General features: G+C 32.8%; 1 protein-coding gene across 1 annotated transcript; it reads right to left on the bottom strand.

The window, feature by feature from the left end:
* Positions 1–9,375: 9,375 nt before the first annotated feature.
* On the bottom strand, positions 9,376–16,973 carry LOC145054309 (putative LRR receptor-like serine/threonine-protein kinase At1g53440). Its single transcript, XM_079002467.1, has 24 exons — positions 16,665–16,973; positions 14,872–15,052; positions 14,710–14,781; positions 14,061–14,129; positions 13,905–13,976; positions 13,749–13,820; positions 13,600–13,671; positions 13,440–13,511; positions 13,282–13,353; positions 13,127–13,198; positions 12,954–13,025; positions 12,789–12,857; positions 12,626–12,694; positions 12,483–12,542; positions 12,368–12,409; positions 12,217–12,266; positions 11,742–12,097; positions 11,458–11,659; positions 11,177–11,311; positions 10,949–11,067; positions 10,650–10,860; positions 10,325–10,562; positions 10,097–10,247; positions 9,376–9,825 (listed from the first exon to the last, which is right to left on the bottom strand). Exons 1-24 carry the CDS (start codon positions 16,792–16,794, stop codon positions 9,472–9,474), a joined length of 3,012 nt encoding a protein of 1,003 aa, XP_078858593.1. The 5' UTR covers positions 16,795–16,973; the 3' UTR covers positions 9,376–9,471.
* Positions 16,974–19,687: the final 2,714 nt, after the last annotated feature.

Below are 19,687 nucleotides of genomic sequence, written 5' to 3'. Positions count from 1 at the left end.
TAAACATTCATCAATCTTAACAATACCATATGCATATGAATCATGAAGGACCTTGTCAAAATCCAATATTTTTTCCCACAGTCATAGGAAGTTGAATCAGTTTTCTCCCTTTCGTAAGCCAAAAAGGGTAAAAGCTTCCTATGCTGTTCTTTACTAATGTTTGACGAATGATGCAAATAAGTCAATTTGCCATAAAGTCGCTTAGCTGAATTACAATAGATGTTTCTCTGTTTTAGAAAAATACATTTATCCATACATACACTATCTCTATCACACATAACATTTGTCAGTTGTAATTCAATATTATTTATCCAACCGCGCTTCGACTCCAGTCTTTTCTGACAATCTAGTAGTAAGGATTTTGATTTTTCAGCGCCACTACTAACAGAGATAAACATGTCATTAAAGCAAGACAGAGTATTATCGAAATCAGATAAAATAGCATCATATGAACTAAATGGAATTTCAAAGGATTCGAGAAGATTACGTACCTTAGAAGTCATTGGAGATTTGTCAACACCGGTAGTAACAAAGCATTTGACAGTCACCATCTCTTCTTCCTCACTTCCTTCTTCGAAATTGGCATACATGGCACCATGCGTGGGATTTCGCATCTCATAATCATCTGATCCAGATGACCAGATCTGATGTGCCATCCTCTTCACCACTTCCTTTAGCCACCAAAGACACACCTTTGTTTTTACACAAACCTCTTCAAGCCTCTCCACATAGTAGGATTCGTCTTTCACCTTATTCTTCTTCTCTTCTCTTTTCCTTAACATACAATCACTAGCCATGTGGTTCACACCATTGCAATAATGACAATCGACCCCAAAGTCACCCTTTAGCTTCTTCTTTGTTTTCGTATCCTCAGACTTAAATTCCTTATTCTCCACTTTCTTCTCCTCTCACACTCTTCCCAAACAAACTTCCTTTCGATTCACTTGTTTTAGACTTCGAATGAATGGCTTCATGAAAAATTTATTCATCACTTTATTTTTTGAGTAAAAAGCCACAACTTCGTCATCAGAAGTGACAATCCGACCATCATCTTCTGATCCTTCATTCTCAGTTGATTCGATCTCAACATCTCTACTTGTCACCTTCGACATCAATGCTAGAGGACCACCCAAGCTTATTCTCATTTCCTCAGCTATCTCGTTGACTTCGCAATCATGAGCCTTCAACTTATTGTAAAGACCACTAAGTGAAAATTTGTCGAAGCATTGTTAAGTTTTTATTATCAAACTGACATTTCGCCGCTCCTTACGAACCCCATTAAGAAAGTCAAGTTGTACTCTATTGTTGACCTGTTGACTCCATATCTGCTACACTTGAAGATTAATTCATTCAGACAATCGTAGTATAACTCAAAATTCTCACATTCTTTCTGCTTGAATTCTCCTAACTCAAGCAGACATTGCTTAACAAAACTCTTTTTAGTTTTCTCACTTCCTTGGTACTTCTCCTTCAATGTGTCCCAAATCTCTTTGGCAGTAGAACATCCACGAACATAGTTATACACAACAGGTGGAAGAGCAGCACACAATTCTCGCATCCATCTTTTATCATTTGCTTTAAACTTGTTAGTTTGAGTAGTTACATCAATGGATGAACCAGCACTTCCGACATCAGAAAGCATCGACGGACAAAAGTTACCGCTCTTAACACATCTCCATAAATCTTCATCTAACCCTATGAGATAATCCTCCATCCTGTCAGCCCATTGTTCATAGTATTCGGGGATTAACTTAAAAATTTTGGTTGAAGAACCCAAAAGATGAGAAAACCCTGACATCGTGTTCATATTGAGGTTAGCCATTGTATTACGGATGAGATTTAAGAAAAGCTTCAAAATTAAGATCTAATGGATGAAAATTCCAGAAATCAAACACAAAACACTTGATTTAACAAACTAAAAGCATAATCGAATCAATACAGATGATCCAATAATATTTTTAGAATCAAAAGTGCGGAATATTTTGAATCCAGAATAAGATTCAAAAACTTTTGAAAACTTGAGAAAATCAGAGATCAACTATATGAATCGTGCTCTGATACCAAATGTAGTTTGTATAGATCAAGTATATGAAATGAATTCAGAGTATGAATCAAACAAGAACACGAAATCGTAAATAGAATCTATTTAGCTCAATATTATTTCTGAAAGATAAAAGAGAATGTTTTAAAGTAAGAATAGAGAAGGCTCAAGAGTTACTCTAACTCTAGCATCTATCCTTATTTATAGGAATAATAAAAGTAAACAAAAAAATACACAAGGCCTAAAACCATTATGCTTCGACATACAGATGTGCCCTTATGCAATACATACAATACAGCCATTGACACTAACAAAGAACTAAGGACACTTCGATACCTCAACAAATATATTTTTGCTGTTTTTTTTTTAAATGTTGTTTTTTAAGTGCTATTTTTTATAAACAGTGTTGTTTTCTATATAAAATATGAAATTTTTTTTTAAAATTAAGATCACTTATTTTTTTTTTTAATAAAAGTGTTGTTATTTTTAGTAAGTGTTATTTTTTTATTTATAAAATGTTGCTTTTTGTTAGTTAAGCGCAAACTTTTGTTAAAAAAGTGAAAGAGTTTTTTATTATTATTATTATTTTTTATTTTTTTTATAAAACATGCAGTTTTTTGTAAATCTGGTTCAAAAAACTAAACCCTGATTTAGGAACCGGAATCGGAACTGGCACACCCTTAACCGGTCCGTTTTTGGGTTAGTAAAATAAAGAATTCTGGGTTTCAGGTTTTCGGTATTTGGGTCGGTTCAATCCGGGTTATATATATATATATATATATATATATATATATATATATATATATATATATATATATATATATATATGAGATTTCTTTTAAAATAATGAATTTAATATTTTATTTAAGAATATTAGATTGTTATATTAAATAATTATATTAATGTTTTATTGAAATATATTAGACTGTTTTTAATTTTAGCAATTATTATTATTATTATTATTATATATATATATATATATATATATATATATATATATATATATATATATATAGGGTTAGGTTCAAATGAGAACATTATTTAATGTGAGAACGTGAGAACACTACTTTATGTTACTATTCTACTATGAATTTTGTATATATACAACGATATGACATTATTCATCAACAAATATACGAACAATCACACATTAATATTCACATTAAAATTTTATATGTACAACTTTATGACATTATTCATCACCGAATATATGAACAATCACATATTTAACATTGACATTAGAATTTACTAAATTACTATATATATATATATATATATATATATATATATATATATATATATATATCAAGGTTGTAAAAATCGCTCGACGTTAGCTAGTCGGTGGACTGGGGTCAAGGGATTAATCAACTAGGCGGAGATTACTCGAGGGATTAATCGAGGATCATTAATTGCTAATTTATTAGATTTTAAAAGATTAAATATGACTAATATCATATAAAAGTTCATAAATACCACTAATATCATAACAAAATAGGTTATTATAATAAATACAACACTAATCATACCTCAAATAGTTTCTATTGAGATATAACTTCTTCAAAGTGTTAAAATTTCATCGGGTTCTACTGTTTCAGTCATTTTGTATACATGGATTAATCGCTAGACGCTCTCTAATCGGTCGAGTGGCGCCTAGGGATTAATCAGGATTTTTACAACACTGATATATATATATATATATATATATATATATATATATATATATATATATTATAGTAGAATAGCATTATAAAATTGAATATATTCATATTATAATTAGTACAATACTATACATATTAAATTTATAGTAGAATAGTAACATAAAGTAGTGTTCTCACGTTTTCATATTAAATAGTGTTCTCATTTGAACTTAACCTTATATATATATATATATATATATATATATATATATATATATATATAGGTTAGGATTAAATATGAATTACAATTATTATATGAATGTATGACAAGATTTGGACTATTGGAATATAATTCTTAATGAAAAATATTGATGGGGTATACCATAGTTACTGTGTCATTCATCACATAGTAACATTGCTTTATTTAAAAAAAATCTTGTTTCTGAGGGCATTATAGACATTCTTATTCAACACAAAGACACAAAGTAAGGAAATTACTATTATTTATGGAGTTACATTTTTTTTTCAATTCCACATAAGGTAACAATTTTTTATTTTATTATCATTATTTTTAAAATAAAAGCAATTTAAGATCATTGAACGTGTCCTTTCATTCTTAAAAAATATGACTATAGTCAAATGATTGTTTGAGAATTAATATTCTTAAAGAATATTCATTCATATTTGTTAATAATAGTAATTTGCATCAAAATCACAATTATTATTATTGCAAAGTTGACATATTCTTTTGAGAATAATAAAAAAACAAAAAAAAAAGAATTTTACAAAACATTCTATGAGAATATGAACACTCTTTGTATTCTTTATATTTATATACATATCACATTCTTCAAGTATGTACGTATGGTTATGCTTATTCTTGAAGAATATACATTTGGTTATGTTTATTCTAACAACCATGTTATTACATATGAGGTTCTTCAAGAATGAACCTACAAAAATCAAATTATTATGCTTCAAGAATGAATTTGGAATCATAACAATTTCATATTTTCATTTTTATAAATAGTATTACATAAAGGTTATCAACTTCATTCTATTAGCTTTTAAAACCAAATACATTAAATAAAACAAAAACAAACAAAATTACTTTTTTTCAAAACACAAGTTCTATTCCCCTTGAATTTTTATTTGTTGTTCTTCTTGTTTAAACACTTATTCCAATGGTAATTATTGTAGAGGTTCTGCTTGTAAATCTATTGATGCTTGTTGCGGTGCTTCTTGTGTTACATCTGCAACTACAAAAGTAAAACAAAGTAGTTAAGAATCCATTTTTTTATAGTTTATTATATAATCAATTTTATAAATCTATATTCTACAATTGATATTAAACATAAATAAGCATGGAACCAATTTTCATAATCCACTGTTATATTATACAAAAGTAAGCATGCATTTTTTTATTATATAAATATCGATTATTACATATTCATGATAGTATATATATATATATATATATATATATATATATATATATATATATATATACCATTATTTTAGAATGAAACTTTATAATAAACAAATTTGGTTCATTCTTAAATAATATGATAGTTAAGCAATTCAAAACCAAATATATAATCAACGACAAAAGTATATAACAGATTAAAAAAACAATATTTAATCATCAATTAACCATTTCTCTGATAAATACCAATAAACCAAACACCTAGGAATATCCCTTTTATCTCACACCCCCATCATATTAACAAGAAAATTCAAGATTCTTGAAATTGACATAGTTAAAACAAGCACCTGATCAAGCTCCAAGCTTTTCTTTATTGGAATAAAAAATATATATTAAAAGCGAAGTAGTAGACAGTAGAATAATTATGGTTTTAGGGATTTTCTATGGAACAATACATTAAAAAAAACTCAAGGTTTAATCGATTAGATTATGGATTCTTCGTAGATGAAGATGGGAGAAAGAAAAAAGATGAATAAAATCGTATGTAAAAACTTACCTAGAGGATGTAGGATGGTGACCGGAACGGAAAGTGCTAATGGCGGACCTTTACTGGTGGTGAAGATTGCTTTCCAGAGGCTATCTGTTGGGAAATAGGCGTATCTCTGGCCACCAGAGTTGGAGACGAAGAGCTTTGAGACATCAGCAATAGTGATGAGGACGAAGACGGGATAGAAAGACTACGATGAGTAATATGCATGAATCAATTTACCGCAATAGAACCTCCAAAATTAGGCTTATCTTATATTTGGTAGTTTTGAAATCAAATCCCTTTTTAATCTCAATTAACGTAAATATAGGATCACTATTTAAAATTAATTTATTAATTTAAATGTCAAATTACCATCATACCCTTATCAAATGATTGGGTGAGAACAAGTCATACGTTCATACAATAATTATAAAATATATGTGAACCTAACTCTTTCTCTCTCTCTCTCTCTCTCTCTCTCTCTCTCTCTCTCTATATATATATATATATATATATATATATATATATATATATATATATATATATATTTGAGTGATTTCTTTTAAAATAATAAATTTAATATTTTATTTAAAAATATTAGATTTTCTTGTCATTTTAACTATTATTATATTTATCTTTATGATTCCGAATATTTATTTTAATTTTTTAAACATTTTGTTCGAAGATAAATATTAAATAATATAATCGAACAAAACTAAAAAAACATAAAATGATATATTCAAATAAAACATCAAACGTTTTTTTAAATAAAATCTACTCTTAAAAATAATTAATTTTACAAACAAAAATAAAGAAATAACATTTTCTTTTATACTTTGTTCGAATCCCTTACTTAATAATATTTTCTTTTATATTTTGTTAGTTTTGGAGTTACACATATACACAAACAATAATAAGTTTTAAAAAAAAATCTTGATATTTATCCGATTAAACGTGACTTTTTTTTTTCGAAAGTCTTAATTCATTTTTTTAAAGATTTAAATAACTATTTATTTTGTTAGAATAAATTTGAGTTTAAAAAAAGTTAGATTATAAAAAAATTAAAAATAAAATCTTAAAATATCTATATACAAAAAAAACATAAAAAATATGTTTAAACATAACGTTAAAAATAATAAATAAAAAAAAGTTATTCGAACAAAACGTTTAAAAAAATGAATATAACGTCAATGAGTAAGGGTTTCATGCATTTTAGCTTTCATGGTAGTTGAGAAGTGTTTCATAGTCCCTAATTTTGCATCTTTGAGTTCCGAAATCGTTGGTGAAGGTGGAGTAGGAAGGTACGCATATGGAAACAAAGAAATTGATTCCTCTGTAGCCTGTGGGTGGCTATCTTACTAGTGGAAATTGCTATAACCTCCACCGTTACATTACTGTATAAATAAGTTTTTTAATAGCAAAATATAGTCTTAAAAGAAAACAGGAAAGTGGTTGGACCAAGTACAAAAAGATTTTTTTAAAAAATAAGACATTGAAGAATTATGATTTTCTAGAACAGGCAACACAACATCATTTAAAAGGACATATGTTTGTCATGCAACAGTCTATCAGGGGAAAAACAGGTCCCAAATGGTATCCAACTGAGAGAGGCAAAGCAAAAAAAGAATGGAATCAGCCAATCCCATCATAAGGGACAAAATGACATTTTTGTCTCCAATTAAACCATGTTTGATTTGGTTTGTTCTGGGTCTGGAATTCTGGAAGCTACACAAAAATAGTATTTTAAGTACAAATTTTCACACACACACACATAGAGAGAGAGAGAGAGAGAGCTCTTAAACATCAATCATAAGTAGGGGGTGTTTGGGATTACTTTTTAAGGTCAAAAGTTCTTTTTTTTAAAGTTTTTTTTTTTTTAATTTTTGCTTTTGAAGAGGCAAAAAACAAAAGTTGTTTTTAAAAGTGTCTGGGTTGTATTTCTTTGACTTTTGAGTGTAATTTAGCTTTTAAAAGCTAAAAGTCACAAAAGTCACATTTTTCTAACTTTTGAAAACCCATCTTTTAATTCTTTACAAAAAGTTAATTTGAAAAGAACTTTTGTATTTCCCAAACATCTTTTGACATTTTTTAACTTTTTGAAAAAGATAAAAGTCAAAAGTCATTTTAAAAGTAATCCCAAACACCCTCAAGCTTCATCTGCCTTAAGTGCCCTGAGAAAAGAAACTATTTAAATACAGATGCAAAGTAGATTGATATAATTGGTTTTGAAATAAAAAAAGAGATGAACTTGCCTAATGGACATATCCACTGACATGCCAACCCATGGTATTATGGTAATGCAAGTGAATGATCAATACTCCTGGCACGATCATATACCTTTTGGCCCCTTTGTGGCTTGTTCATTGAGTTTGAAGAACTCCATGAGTTTTGATTCAAGTTTAAGTACATATCTGATCATTTGTTGGAGTAAAGAGTGCATGTAAGAGATCTCTTTGCTCCATGCATGTAGAAAGGTGCATTTTTGGACATTTTATAAGCTAGGCTTTTAGATCTTGCTTGTTTGGAGCATCTTAATGGATAAAGTTTGAAACTTTATCCAAAACTTTATCCGTCTAGACACTTTTATGAGTCAAATCCGCGATTTGGAACCCTTTACTTAATGGTTTAAGTAAAAAATCAAAGGAAATTGAGTTTGGATGCGAGACGTCTTTTCAGATTCAGACTATTTTGTCTTTTAGTGAGCATCCCTGCTCCTAGACAACTTCATTTTGATGCTGCTCTTCACATACTTCATTATCTCAAAGCTACCATGGGTTAAGGTATTTTTTTTACCTTCCACCGAAAATCTTACTTTAGGAGGTGCTCCTGTTTCCTAGACAATAAAGCAACAATCGGTCTGCGACCTGCAGAGGCTCTGAATACCGAGCCATGGTTTCCACTATTAGTGGAATCTTATGGATTTGTTGGTTATTGAAAGATTTAGACTCCCTCCAATCGGGTATGACTCCTCTTTAATGTGATAACCAAGCTGCAAGACAGATTGCCAACAACCCAGTCTTCTATGAAAACACCAAACATGTAGAGATGGATTGTTTTTTTGTACGTGAACACATTGGGTCTCGTCAAATTCAAACCTATCTTATCAACACTAAAGAACAAGTTGCAGATCTCTTCACCAAACCTCTTGGTACTGATAGGTATAGTTATCTTCTTAACAAGCTAGGCATTCGCAACATTCACGCTCCAACTTAAGGGTGAGTAAAGGATATCATATCAGATACAGCTCATCCGTTTTCTTCTCTTCATGGCTTTATCTTACTTTTAGTCTTTATCTAATTTCCTATTTTGTTTAGGTTTTATAGTTTTATAAATATTCTTGGCTTCTGTTTTGAGAAGCAACTTTTGATCAAATAATAAAACCTAAGAACCCATGTTGGGTTTAGAAACATGTTGAGATAATTGTTATTTTGTTCGAGAGTGGGTTGAATCCAAAGAAACGTTGTTGCCGACCTCTTCATGAAAGTCTTATGGACAACCTGTATCCAGTTCCTCGTTCACAAGTTGGGGATTTGTAACCTTCACATGCCAACTTGAGGGGGAGTGAAAGATCATTTCTGATTTTTCATTATCATTCTTGTTTATAGAGAGTCCGTCAATAGCAGTACCACCCCCTGTGTTATGTATATATTCTATATCTTTGTTCTTCTTATAAAATCAAGAGATTTTATACAGAGCAAAATTTCTCACATTTTTCCTGTGTATGTTGCATTTTCTACTAATATTTCAGAAATTTAGAAAAACATTGATTAAACTCGTATATGCAATTTACAAACATATTTTCACAACAACAAATCATGAGAAAGAATAACAACATTCTCTACACAGATGAATCTACCCATGGATCATCTATAGTGGTGCTCCGTGGGAGTTGACTTTCGGGCGATACAATAGAAGAGCGTGTTTGAGTTTGACTATCTTGTGATATGATTTCAAAGGCTCTAAACCTCATGGCATCATCCATTCCGTTCCGTTTCACCACTGATGGTTGAACCGGAATCTTCCCGTCCAACATATTCACCACCGCTGACATGGCGGGCCTGAGTGACGGTGATGGATTCGTGCACAGTAGGGCCACGTCCAACATTCTCATTGCCTCCTTCTTAGAGTAATGTGAACCGAGTATGGGGTCCACAAGTTCGAGTAGATTTCCTTGCTCTTGTAAAACATAGGCCTTCAAGTTAACCAACACACATAGGAAAGGTTATTAGATGCAATGGAAATTATAAAAAAGAAAAACTCAAAAAACATAAAAGTTTTCTTGAGAATATCCCAATATTATATTTCTTTTTATTTATTGTTCTAGGACCTTATAGAACCAACCAAATGGATAATTCTCATATTTTTATTTCATCCCACCATCACTTTTAATCACATTTCCATTTTTTGTAAATGGGACCCACAAGGAAAGAAAATGAAAGAGAAAAGTTTGGAAGTTAAATTACCCAATCAAGAAGGTAGACAAACTCCTCTTTTGGCCGGTAATTCGTATTACTTTTCCCGCTCACAATCTCTAAAGCAACGATTCCAAAGCTGTAAACATCTGCTTTATCCGTCAAGTATCCTCTCATAGCATATTCTGGAGCCATATATCCACTGCAAATCCAATTAAATTAATAATAAATAAAAAAATATATGAATGAAAAACAGTAGTACTTAAACATACTACTCACATTGTTCCAGCAATCCGTGTGCTAATATGTGTGTTTTCTCCTTCATCAAGTTTGGCAAGACCAAAGTCTGATATTTTGGCATTAAGGTCCTTATCAAGAAGCACGTTGGTGGCTTTTATGTCTCTGTGAACAATTTTCAACCTCGATTCCTCATGTAAATAAGCCAACCCTTTCGCCACCTGTGTACATATCTTTTGTCTTGTTTTCCAGTCTAAATTAAGCCGCTGGTCGTCTTTACCTGTTATGACAAAAAAAAAAATCATCGTCCATCAACAATTCACCACAATAATAAGATGTGAGAAATTGAGAATAAGTGTTTAATTACCAAAAAGAGCACGTGCAAGGCTGTTGTTTTCTAGGTATTCGTATATCAGTAACAATTGGTTTCCTTCTATACAACAGCCGTAAAGTTTAACAAGATTTGGATGTTGTAAAGCGGATATCATGCCTATTTCGGTCACAAATTCTCGGTTTCCTTGTTTTGATTTTGAGGAGAGTTGCTTAACAGCGATTGTGGACCCATCTGTGAGTACGCCCTATATTATATATGGAAAAGTTAGAATAGAACTTTTGAGGTTAATGTAATGTGACATGTTCGGGTATTTGTGATATTATTTGGCTTACCTTGTAAACAGGTCCAAACCCACCTTCACCAATCTTGTTTGCGGAGTCAAAGTTATGTGTTGCAGCTTTGATTTGTCGTAGACTGTAATAACCCGTTTGTAATTCAAGAGCTCGAAGTTCTATAAACAAGACACGTATTAGAAATAATAAACCTACTATAGAGTATAGACATAAGTAGTAGAAGGATTTGAGTTTAATTAAAAACACGTATATAGTTAGTGTACTAACCTTTGTCTTCTTTGTCTCCTCCTAGATAACCTAGCTTCCAAAGAACAGCTAAAATCAACAGGACAAATGCACAACAACCAATCACAATTCCAGCTATAGCTCCGGCAGATAGGCCACCTGTTGAAACCTTAAAGTCTACAAGGAGGGAGAATAAATATGTTAGAATCGCTCTTTATCTTTTCACTTTTTTGTTCTTTATTTGGTCGTTCTATATACAAGTATATATATATAACTTTTATTTTCACAAAGGAGCTGAATGCTAAGAAAGGAAATTTACTAACTTGGTGTTATTGTGATGGCTGATATAAGAGGACCATATACACCTCGATCTGGAATTGCAGTAGTCCCCTTCCCTGCCCAATACAAATGTATCTCTATCGTGCTACCGTTATTAACAATAATATTATCAAAATCTCTATAGATGCCCCTTCCAGTACCATTAGCTGCTTCCATTATGTTAAAATCTTTCAGTTTCAGATCCCCCTATGTAAAAACACCAAATTACATTCAGAACCAATTCACTCATCAAATTATACAATATAAAAAAATTAGAGTTGTGACTCACTTGAATCGAGACATCGAAAATGCGCCTTCCGAGGCTACTAAATGTCATATCATCTGAGTACATTATTTCAGCAAAGTGGAGTCGGACTTTGTAGCTACCGGTTCTCAAACAGAGTCCATAGTATCTAAGGGAAGTAGGAGAAAGACGGGCGGATCTGTATACATCGCCACCTGCCACGTTGTTAGTTCTTGTGACAAATGGAGCGTTATCATTGCCCATGAAAACACCGTTGCTGCTATAAGCCCATCTCTCACCCGCAGGATTAAAATACGACCGCTCATCTGTCAAATCTTGTTCGTATTCCTTTCCCTCAAATTCTAAACTCGTTCCACCACAATTAATATATAATTCATAACCTGCAATCGTAATGGAGATCAAGATGTGAGATGCTTCTATTTGACATTTTGCTGGTTTGAGAAATTAGTCTATGTGATTGTATCCATATATATTAGGTAATGGAAAGAAAATGTTTTACGATTGGGGTTTCGGCTGCAAGTAAGTCCGTCTGTCATACACCAAGAGTTTCTGCGAGATAAATTCATGTTTAGCCACGTCACTAGAATGATTCTATAACAAAATAACAAAAAATAAAGAATATTGTTTTAGGTTGGGGACAGAAAACATACGAGTTGCTTGCTTCTGTAGGTGAAAGGGCAGAAACTAGATTCCTGTGAATGGATTGAAAGTGTAAGTGAAGGTAGAAGAGAATGTTTTTATTTGGTAAATGAAAAGAAAACTTACAAGCTAGATGGTTGACAATTCCTTTGTTGTGACTGTGTAAAATTGTTGTAGGATAAATCACTGCAGAAAGAAAATATTTAATGATATTATAACCATATGTAAATACATGAAGTAATGTTGATTGAGGAAGGGGAATCACTAACATCTTTCTATTATTGAAAGCGAATGACCATCCGGGGATGTCTCCAGATAGCGAGTTGTTATTAAAAAACCTGAATTTATTGAAAATATTCCATTTCAAATTTAACTGAAAAATGAAAATATGCAGGCAATTTGATCAAATCTTCTAATTAGTTAGTTACATACACAGAGTCAAAACTCAGCCTTCCAATTGAATCGGGTACTATACCAGTCAACCTGTTGAAGCTTAGGTCTCTGCAAAAAGATGGTTCAGATAAATTTACAAGTATGATTAAATATATCTTTAAAATTTCATATTTAGCAAAAAATTCTGCTTGAATTTAGACTCACAAGTTTTTCATGCCACTCATCTGTACTATGTACTCAGGTATTGAACCTGTAAGCAAGCAATTTCTCAAATGCCTGCAGCAAAATTAATTAAAAAAAATAATGTCAAGTTTCTATATGAAGTTAATAAGTAAAATTCTCCCACTTTCTGTAACACAGACATGAAATCAACTTACAGTCTAACCATCCTTGTCAGATTTTGCAGATTGGGAAAGTTTGTACTTGGTCCAGTCAAATCAGTTACCCTCCTGAAAACCAAAATGCAAAATTAAAGTAAGTTTCATTAGTGGATGAAAAATTAGTTAAATTTTTTGACACAAAGTCAGCTCACAATTCCTGTAAGTTTGTCAACAGAGATATTGTAGAAGGAATAGGTCCCTCCATCGATGTTCCTTGCCAATCACTGCATGATAAATGATTTTATTAAAATGAAAAACCAGAAATATTTGGAAAATGGAAAAAGATTTATAAAACCAGAAATATACTCACAGTCTTATGAGCCTTGTCCAGTTTCCAATTAAGCTAGGTATTCTCCCTGATAATGTACTCCCATCTATCCTACTGCAAGCATTGTCGACAAGTTTTAAGTCACCACGATAATGACTAAATCTATTTAGCTAAAAAGAATATAAAGATAACTACTACTTACAAATCTTCTAGATTAGTCAGATTGCCATACGACTCGGGAATAGTTCCTGTAAAATTATTTGCAGAAAGAAGTCTGCAAGGAGAAGTTTCAATGAGACAACTAATAAATGGCAACAGGCAAGTGGAATCAAGATTAATAAAAAGTCTTACATTCTTCTCAAGCGAGTCAAACGGCCAAGGCTTGGAGGAAGCTGTCCTGAAAGCAAATTGTCTTCCAAGACCCTGTTATAATTAGGTCTCAGATGTAAGAGTAGTGAAAAGTATGATACATTATACACATATTGAGTAAATTAAGATTTTACTTACAGCTCCTCAAGAGTAGAGATGTCACCTATTTCTCTTGGTATTGGACCACTAATGCGGTTTCCCAAAAGACTTCTGTAAAGAAAGAACTATTAGGAATATGTTTTAAAAAGAAAAAAAAAAAAGAGGAAAAGAACCAAGTTGGTAGGTAAGTCTTACAAGATGGTAATGCGAAGCTGACCAAAACGTGCTGGAATTGTTCCATTGATATAGTTGCGGGAGAGATCTCTGTGTGACAACATAAAATCACTTGGTCACTTTTTTTTCAATAGCAGTGTGCACTTCAATGGAAGACACATAGATTTATCGAACTATGTCGCCATGATGAATTATTGAGATTTGGCTAAAATAAAAAATAAAAAAGTAGTTGTTCAACATTGATGGCAACGGAGTGGAATGGATCTATGCCTATGAAAGAAGTCCAAAGCTTTGATGTCAAATTGCTTCAATCAAATAACTTTAAGTATTTGATTAAGTGTTTCATTCTTCTCTCTTGCTTTAGAGTGTACTAAGGTATGAGTCAAATCTTTGGAGGGTGTGAGTGTCATTCGGCGTTTGGCTTGAGAAAGCAGTCTGTGTGATTGTTATAACTGGTCACATAGTGGATGCCTGTCGAGGCCTGTGGTTTTTCTCCGGTTTTGAAAATTTCTATGTATATTTTTTTGTTCTAATTTCTCTATTGTTTTTCATTGGATGAGTTGTTTCGAAATCTTTTTGGCATTGGTAAAGCCATTAGATAAACGTTATCATGAATGCAAAAACCTAGAAACTAAGTGTGGTTGATAAAAAGTTGAATATGTTGACTTACATTTCTTGCAGAAAAGTGAGGTTTGCAAATTCTTCAGGTAGAACTCCTGTCAAATTAAGTCCCTTTAACTGGCTGATATTCGACATAAAATACTCGGAAGTATTAGTGAAAAAAGTATAAAAATGTCATTTAGACTTTAGATAGAAAAAGACAGATTAGTACATGCGTGTAATGTGGCAAACAGTGCTGTTACAGCTGCAGGTTACATTGCTGCCAAATCTCATAAGCCCTTGCCCATTATCGGAATTTGTGTTATTAAGCCCTCCACCTCCGCTGCATGAATCTGAAGAAACCCGCCAATTGTTGTACTGTAGACTTGATGCAATCGACTGTAGAGCTTCAACTGTTGAGCACAACGGATGTTAAACAACAGGCATCGTAATTTATTTATTTTTCTAGATTACAAAATCCATCATTTAAGTAATATGAAATTAAATAATTGTCCCTTACTTAATTGGAAGAATTAGCAATGTCCAATTTTGTATTGAAATCTTAAAGTTTATGTTATATTAGGTAATCTTTTACCAGTTAAGGTATCTCTAAAATTTAGACCATATGCAATGATTGTTTGGGTAATATATCTACAAATTATTAATTTCTTAAACAACAAAATATTACCAATTAAGTTGATCTAGTCGGATATGATTATAAATTTATAATATAAATATACCTACCCACATGTGTGGGCCATCAAACAAGCTAATAGAAAGATGATTAAAAGCATCTAAGTTCGCATCTAAGTTTTGTCGAAATATTTGGTTTTATTTTCTTTGCGTATTTTTGGTTCATTACAACCAGAAGTTTGCAACTTTTTTTTTTTTTTTCAATTTGACCATTTTGTGTATTTCTGGTTCAGGTTTGGTAGACATGTTCCGCAAAAGGTAATCTTCAAAAATTACAAAATTGAAAAAAAAAATTACAAATAGCTTTAAAAACAGTAAAACTTCACATTTATGTCAAACTTAAAAACCTTATCGTCATTAGGTCATTAAACATTGCATTGCATGGTTTGCTTCGATATATATTTTAATAGAAGAAGATTATAATATAATATACATTGATTGATTCGATTTTTATTCTGACTTCTTTTTCAAAATATTGCAAGTTTGACCAGAATAGGCATTTTTTTAATATAGCATGTTTGACCATTATACTCCATCGTCACTGTAAATTTACATTTATGTCCCACGGCCAAACAAAAACGCCTGATGCCGGCCACTCAACCGGTTAGCCAATTGTTGACATATTCAAGCTTAAAAAGTAGGCTCATTATTTATAGACGGCACCAATTTAGAAATTTGTAGAAACAGAAAATGGTGTCCAGTCCATATAAATCAAAACAAAATCGGTTTTGATTTTTGAACTGTTAGCTAGAGATTACATTAATATATTAATATTAATATTAATATATTAATATTAAATATAATCAACAGGCAAAAACGATGAAGACGACAACTAGACACAACAAGATAATGCAAGATACGTATTCGCTTTTGTAGCTTTTTACTGTTATACTAATAATTCCTTGTAATGTACTGTTCGAGATATAAATGAAAGAGTAGGTGATGAAAATATCCACCGTATAAGTCTACAATAATTCTCTAATAAGGAAACAAATTAATGAAGAAGAAGAAACGAATAGTAAGTTACGATTTACGAAACAGAAGGAAATCTCAAATGAAGTCTATTGAATGTTTGCTTGTACTTTTTACTCATTAACGATTTCTGCATCTTCGATCAAATTGGCATTATAGGAGTTTATGTGGATATCAGTAGTAGTGACAGGTTAGAGAGATAACACAGGATAAGGTTGACTGTCAAGGTCCAAGGATCGACAAAACTTTTTCGCCTAATCCACTTTTTTTTTTCAAACGTAATTCCATATCAGAACAAAGGGAACACAAATCGATTGATACTTTAAAATTATAAGTGAACGAATCAGAAGAGGAGTAGACCTTCTTCTGCAGGCAAAAGTTGAGCGTCAGATCTGAAATCATACAGAAACGGCAATAGAAATAGAGTAACCGTGAGGAACTTCAATCCGGCCGTCGCCGTTGCCGGTCTCCGGAGAGACGAGTCCATCATCGTCACCGTTATAAAACTTATGCCGGACGAGGAAGAAAGAGATGATGGTAAGAGATTTGAAGGTAAGGGTTTTCACAGAGTGGAAATGAAGTTGAAAATCGGAAATGGAGGAACGGAGTTTGTACGGATTTATAGCGTTTGAAACTTTTACGTTGAAGGACAAACTGCTGCTTATTGTCGTTGATTTTGACCATTTTCAACTTAATAATAATATCGCGGGCTAAAGTTGACATTTGACTGTTTATATTGTTGATATCAGATTCGAGGGAGTGGTTCTCCCCCGATACATAAACGTCATATCACTTTTTATCACACAAGTGTGGTTTCTTGTCACGCCAAGGGAGTGGCGTCATATTTTTATTTTTCTTTTTTTAGCTATTTTAATTAAAACTTCTTTTTTAATAAAAAAAACATAATTTTTCATTACTTGAAAATTCAAAAAAAAAAAAACATTACATTGCAGAAAAAGTGGAGACCGTCTCGTGCGATCCTAGAAGACATCCTAAAACTTTCGTCTAACACATCAGACGGAATGCCATATACTAACTGACAAAGTGCGGCCGTGCATGTTTGTAAGGGAGTGAAATCGGGTGTACCTCTAGCATCGTAGCGTTGTTGAAAAAAATTGCACTCCCTCGTTACATCTTCAACTATACATTCATATAAACCTTTGAACATTCTGAAGCGCCTACGAAAATAATACCCTTGATAAGTGACATTCTCTTGAAAATAGTCTTGCACCAAACGTTGGTTGGCTTCTTCACGATTTCTGAAAATATATCTTCGTGTTCTCCATTGAGAACTTGCAGCTGCATTATTGCATAAAGCATCGTATGTTTGTTCCGCCATTTGAGCACACGCAACAGTGGCATCAAAAATAGTCTGAAATTCTTCAAAAGATGAAGAAGATGACAATTTTTTGTAACATCCCAAAATTAAAGACCAAAATTTTCGTTTTAATTATGTTATTATATAAAACCAACGGTATAAAAACATTCATATTAATATCTCATGTCAAAACCAAAATGTCAATAATCAAAACATATTATCATAAAACCATATCAGAGTGTAATCCCAAAGATCTCATGTGCGGAAAACATAGTGTGATGCGTTGCGATCGAGTCGACTCCTTTCCTTTGAAAACAAGGTACCTGAAACCAAAATTGAAAACTGTAAGCACGAAGCTTAGTGAGTTCCCCCATCATACCACATACCATACAATCACATAGCCTACATGCTGTCAAACAATTATGGGGTGTCCGACCTACCCGGTACGACCATTCTGGGGTGCCGACCTACCCGTGTCAAGCCATTCTAGGGTGCTGACCTACACGTGTCAAGCCGTTCTGAGGTGCTAACCTACCCAGCGGTCCTAACAACCGAACCTCGGGGACTATTCCACCCCTACTACTACTATCACATATATCATAACATAAACATACTATTCGACATATCTGGGGTGTCCGAACTACCCTTCGGTCCTAACAACCGAACTTGGAGACTATTCCCTCCTACTACCACTATCACATATAACATATCATGCCAGCATATAAAACATATCATAACATACTATCAGACATATCTAGGGTGTCCGACCTACCCTTCGGTCCTAACAACCGAACTTGGGGACTATTTTCCCCCTACTACCACTATCACATATAATATATCATGCCAGCATATAACATATCAGGTACTAGCAAACCTAGATGAATATCACGAAGACAATCATCTATCATACAACTCCTATTAGAGGGCCAGCATTGTGGCCGTAGACCCACCGCTACTGGAAGGTAACTCACCTCATGCCGCTGAAGTCTCGTAGACACAATCCCACACTGCTGAAGTCCCGCAAACTCAACCCCAGCTGCTGGCTGACATATTCCCAAATTGTCAACACCAAAATAACACCCAATTAATAATTAGGTTCCACTACACAAGCATGAGTACATACTTTGGATAATTACTACATTACCCCAAGCTTGGCTTTATGCAAGCCCAAGGCCCAATCCATAGGCCCAAATCCAAGTAAGAAATCAAAGCCCAACACATGGCCCAATTTTCCAAATTAGGCCCATGCCTATACACGGTCTTATTTAAAGGCCCAACCAAAAAGTCCAGTCCAACATTTGGTATTGTAATGGCCTAATACCTCATAATCATGAAGGCCCAAACTATGGCCCAATTTTCCAAATTGGGCCCAACTCCTCATATGGACCTTACCACAAATCCCATTAATTATTCTAGTCCATTTGCTTGATCTTGGACGGCCCATTAATAACCCAATCATCAAGGCCCAAAAGAAAGGCCCAACAATAAACCCATGTGAAATTAGGGTTTCACATAAAATGACGATTAGGGTTAAGTGTTTCTCACTTAACCCATTAAGGACTTAATCCATTAAGTCCATCACTCTTCTAAATAAATCATATGGTGTGATTGGGCTTAACACACAATTCCATTCCAGTGGCCCAAATGTGGGTCCCGATAGGTCTAAGCCCATAAATTCAATATTAGGGTTTTCTAAACCCTAATTAGGGTTTCCAATCCCCATCTTAGCCCAATAGGACCAATAGCTAGGTCCTTAAGCCCATTAGGGTTTCCTAAGGTCAATTAGGGTCCATTAGACCCATTAGACACATGTTTGGGCTTTAATATCAGTTAGGGCTTCATTAGGCCAAATAGGGTTTCACTAAGCCCATTAAGGCTTCTTTAGTCCCATTAGGGTTTACAAGGCCCATTAGGGTTTTAGTCCCTTGTCCAAACATCCAAACCAAATCACAACATCAACGAGGCACACCGCCACCTGACACGGCGGCCGGTGGCGGCAGCCACCACCCTAAGGTGGTGGAATTTCCTTTCATTATTCCATTTTACAATTTACAAAGAAAATAAT

Source organism: Lactuca serriola, chromosome 5, assembly GCF_051521515.1.
Source record: "Lactuca serriola cultivar US96UC23 chromosome 5, Lser_US96UC23_V15, whole genome shotgun sequence".
Taxonomy (NCBI): domain Eukaryota; kingdom Viridiplantae; phylum Streptophyta; class Magnoliopsida; order Asterales; family Asteraceae; genus Lactuca; species Lactuca serriola.
The sequence above is the reverse complement of the archived record's forward strand: the minus strand, read 5'-3'. Positions and strand labels throughout refer to the sequence as shown.

Bases quoted from the DNA above. Each gene is read 5' to 3' on its own strand.
- LOC145054309 (XM_079002467.1), bottom strand. From the start codon at position 16,794: ATGATGGACTCGTCTCTCCGGAGACCGGCAACGGCGACGGCCGGATTG. The intron at 15,053-16,664 runs GTCTACTCCTCT...TGTGCTCAACAG, and splicing joins ACTTTTGCCTGCAGAAGAAG to TTGAAGCTCTACAGTCGATT. The intron at 12,267-12,367 runs GTATGTTTTCTG...TTTATCTCGCAG, and splicing joins CCTACAGAAGCAAGCAACTC to AAACTCTTGGTGTATGACAG.